Source organism: Limulus polyphemus, unplaced genomic scaffold (genome assembly GCF_000517525.1).
Source record: "Limulus polyphemus unplaced genomic scaffold, Limulus_polyphemus-2.1.2 Scaffold2288, whole genome shotgun sequence".
Lineage (NCBI taxonomy): Eukaryota > Metazoa > Arthropoda > Merostomata > Xiphosura > Limulidae > Limulus > Limulus polyphemus.
In genome coordinates, this window is record NW_013667898.1 from 9,015 (window position 1) to 13,216 (window position 4,202).

A 4,202-nucleotide genomic window follows, 5' to 3' on the forward strand; every position below is an offset into this window, starting at 1 on the left:
TTTTTTATGTCAACTGGGTATAAGATATTAAAATATCATAAAAAGGTGATGTAAATGTATGAAACTCCAAGAATCAGTGTTACCTTTACAAAACTGAAAAAGGGGGGGGGGGGTTAAAAAGAAATAAACCCGTGAAAAGCTAAGAAGAAGAATCTTAGACGTCTTTCAGTTGTCATTTTTCTTTTTCTTTTTAGTAGGGTAGCAGTTGAAGAGTGACTTTTCCAATAAATTCATCAACATGGAAGAACGAGACCCATTTGATATCAATGGTTCACGAAGCGACATCTGGTGGGGCTCAAACCAGACAAATCTCACGGAATTCGACTACATTGCGAACAGTACTGATTTCCCTTCTAGTGAGAAGAAACAGCTTCTTGTGTACGACATTATCATCCCAGTAATAGGAGTGATAATTGTCATTGCTAATTCGGCTGTGGTCATTTCATCTGGCCTCATTTTGAAGAAGGGCGTTTCTTCTAAAGCTACGTACCTGTTCTTGGGAAACCTGGCTATGTCGGATGTTCTGACCGGTGTCACTATTTTAGTTGGACAGTTCTACCCTGATTCCATCCGAACTCAACTTTCATGCCTAATACAGCTTGGTAAGTCGAGTAACATACTATGTTTCAGTTCAATGTTGATGAAAATGCATGTTAAGTTACCCTGAGCCTGATATATAGGCTATTACGTAATAACTTGCAAAGTGTAGAAACGATGTTTAGTTGAGTATATGGTACCTATGTCGACTGAAAGCGTGTCAAACAACAACAAAACTGCTTACTTTTCATCACTATATGAGGCATAGCTTGTTTTATTTGCATCTTTCTACCAAGCAGCACTTATGAGCTGTGAAGTCAGCGAAACTAGTCTGCTGCAATGGAAGTAGCGAATCAAAAATAAATAAATAAAATAAGACCTCTACGTCATTCTTGCTTCAATGAAATTCACGTTTTGGTGAAGAATGGAAAATGACAATTTAATAGAATATAAATATTTCAAAGACTCATTTGTAAACAAATGATAATTTTAAACTGTCGAAAGAATTATGCAATTTTAGATTACATAAACCATATTGATATCATCTTGAAACTAGGGGCATCGATATCTTAGTATCTAAAAGCTTAGAATGATATCATCATAAGCCTTTTCTATAACAGAGTTAGATTAAAATTAGCAAACAATACGTTAGTAGTTGTTTTTTTGCAAGACATTCACATCGTGTGCTTTTTGTCCATGTGTATTGTGCAATAGAGCTACACCAACAAAATCACCAACTGTGCTTATTGGTCATGTGTATCATGTAATAATTAGGCATCGTGCAACAAAGTCATCGTGTGTAGTTATTAGTCGTGTCTATTGTGCATAGGGATAGCCTTATACAGAATATTTGCGAATTTTTGTATCTGATTGAAACGATACTTAGTTACAATTAAATGGTTAGTAATGTGTCATATTTCATTCTAAATTGACTTCAATTAGTTCATGAAGAGGGCTATAGGATAATAGTTTTAGCGACCAATGGCGGACAGACCTGATCACACATTAAGTTACTGACTTATATATAGGGGCTGTAAATAATCTGATTTGGAGAAGGGGTCACGATGGTAGTTTGTTCTATGGTAATCCTACTGTTTTCTGTGATTATCTATTACCTCTAGGTTATTTAGCACGTTTTGCTAAACAGGGCATTGCTTATGTGTTTCAATATTTTTTGTAATTTTAGTAAAGTGGAAAGTAATACAACCTTTGTCGCTTGTTTTGATCTGATCAAATAATTTTATAGAATTAAATATAAAAGCGATTAATAATAAAAAATGTATACGTGGTTATTTTATTCTCTTTTTTTTTTCTCCTTTTTTCTATTACCACTACGTTAGAAATCATTTTGTGTGAAATCTTATAAAGTCCAATGGATAAAAAAAACACGTGATTACTAGTGCTTCTAGAGTTTAAACTTCTCACAAGCAAATATGAAAAAATGTACGTAAAACAAAACCTAGACTAAACTGTACTTTAAAGACCTGCATAACATAGCATCGATACAAATGTGTTTACACGTGAATATTTAAATAAGTCTTTTTCTTTTCTATTTCTAGGAACCATTGTTAGTGCAACATTAGCATCCAGTTGGAGCATTACTTTGATTGGTATTGACCGTTTTATTTTCATAGTTTATGGACTGTATTACAATATTTGGATGACGACAAGACGCGCCAGGATTATGATTGGAGGCGTGTGGTTTCTATGTTTTTTGATTGGTTTTTCTCCGGCTATGGGCTGGTCCTATCCAGGCGACGGGTCAAGGTGTTGGTATGTCTCAGTAGTGAAGCCATCAAATCTCGTGTTCACTGTTGTCGTTGGAATATTCTTGCCCCTTGGATTCATTACTGTATTGTACTCTTTCATACTGTACAAGGCCATTCATCAGGTGGACATCAGGAAAGAGGGAACGGAAGAGAAACCCAAAGAAAACATACAAATGTCTGAAAGTCGTGGTCAGCAAACTTCGAGAGCTGTCACGTCTGAAGATGGTAATCGAGGTCAGAATTCAGCAACTGGTGACTTGAACGTTGTCAAGAAAACGAAGAAGAAATGGAAAGCCATCAAAGTGGTGCTGTTTACACTTGGAGCTTTTGTAATATCGTGGTTTCCTTATTTCATCGCTTCATTGATCTATGTTTTTCGCCCGAGTTTGAAGTTAGCTGTGGCCATAGCCAGTATTTTGGCAATGCTCGGGTTCTTAAATTCCTTCCTTAATCCTGTTATCTACGCTTGGTGGCACAGAGGACTACGCAAGTTCATCATGGAAGATTGTTTGTTTTGCAAGAAGAAGAAGAAGAAGGCGGTTTATCGTCCTGGAGGTCCTAGAAGTAAAACTAGTTTGTCCAGTACTTCCACCACCAAAATCAGCACAAATTCGTCCACACTGAGCGAACCCCGATCCCCTGGTGCTTCACAAGCGTAAAACAGAAACGGCGCAAAATTGCACGTATCATTTAGATTTTATATGAAAATATAGGACGTACAGCGATTACATCGCCTTTGGGATTAGAGTTTTGTCAACGTCTTTGTTTTATGGCCATATTTTAGTTACTATATGATAAGTACATATAAGTAGTTTTCGAATTTGTATCACTGAAGCAGTACAGAGGTGTGTTTCGGAATACGGTTTTTGTAAAACGACACGATTGGTCGTATTTGCTAAATCATTTTGACAGTATTAACTTCATCAAAAGAAAGTCATCTCTTGTGGATTTCACCAAAGCTTAACAACGTGTATCTCATAAAGGTAAACTTGCATCAGCTTTTGCTAAATTGTTTTAAAAAAGTAATTAAACTTGAACGTCGAATGCATTTTAAATACATTTTGTACCATATTTTGTGTTTGTAACAGTGTAATGTGTTAGCAGATATGTCGCTTGTATCATTTAAAATCTCTTTTGAAGAAAGAACTATATAGTATGGGAAACGAATTTGAAGAAATTTATAACGTTAATTAAATGGAAAACTCGAAGAAGTCACTTGCTCCGAAAGATGTACAGATGGCGCCACCATCTATTAGTAATGAAGCTTGGTGCTTTTGTGCAACATCTGGAGAAATTATGAAGCGTGCAATAAAAGAAGAACAACAACAAAGACTTGGTGAAAGAATTAAAAAGTTGATAGAAATCAACGAAAGTATCATGAACAACAGCAAGGAAATTCACAATTTTAAAACAAAAATGAAGACGTACATAAATCCTATTCGTATTTAACTTTTCACATCGAACTTTTTTTTTTTAATTAAGAATTTCAACCAAGTGAACTTCTTGAACGCTGTGTGCTTGTTTTATTATTATTATCGATTTTTGATTGATAGCTTTGATTTTATAATATAATCATATAATGAAATATATGTTCTTGCTGAGAATAGACGCCCATCATCCAAATATTTGTGTTACGTATGTATAAATATTAATATAATCAGTTATTCTTTAAAAAAAAACAAATAGTATATCTATAATATTTTCATATGTTTTTGACAAATAAACATTTATTTGAATGCTGGGTTGTTTTACGGTTTTCGTTAAATATTGTGTCGTAATATTTATTTGCTTTGGCTTGTTTTGAATTTCTCTGCAAAGCTACTCGAGGGCTATCTTGTTGTCCATAATTTAGAAGTGGTAGACAAGGGAAAAGGCAACTAGTGAACACTACCCACC

General features: G+C 34.7%; 1 protein-coding gene across 3 annotated transcripts in view; it reads left to right on the top strand.

Annotated features, from left to right (window-relative positions):
- Window positions 1-3,723, top strand: part of LOC106466522 (octopamine receptor Oamb-like) — a 9,718-nt gene extending 5,995 nt beyond the window's left edge. For 2 of the 3 annotated variants that reach the window (XM_013926814.2, XM_013926813.2), the window contains exons 2-3: window positions 195-602; window positions 2,097-3,723. In XM_013926814.2, coding sequence (XP_013782268.1) covers window positions 239-602; window positions 2,097-2,965 — 1,233 coding nt within the window. In that variant the 5' untranslated portion in view covers window positions 195-238 and the 3' untranslated portion in view covers window positions 2,966-3,723. The remainder of the gene's footprint in view (window positions 1-194; window positions 603-2,096) is intronic. The other variant, XM_022394549.1, reaches the window with a different exon arrangement.
- The last annotated feature ends 479 nt before the right edge of the window (window positions 3,724-4,202 follow it).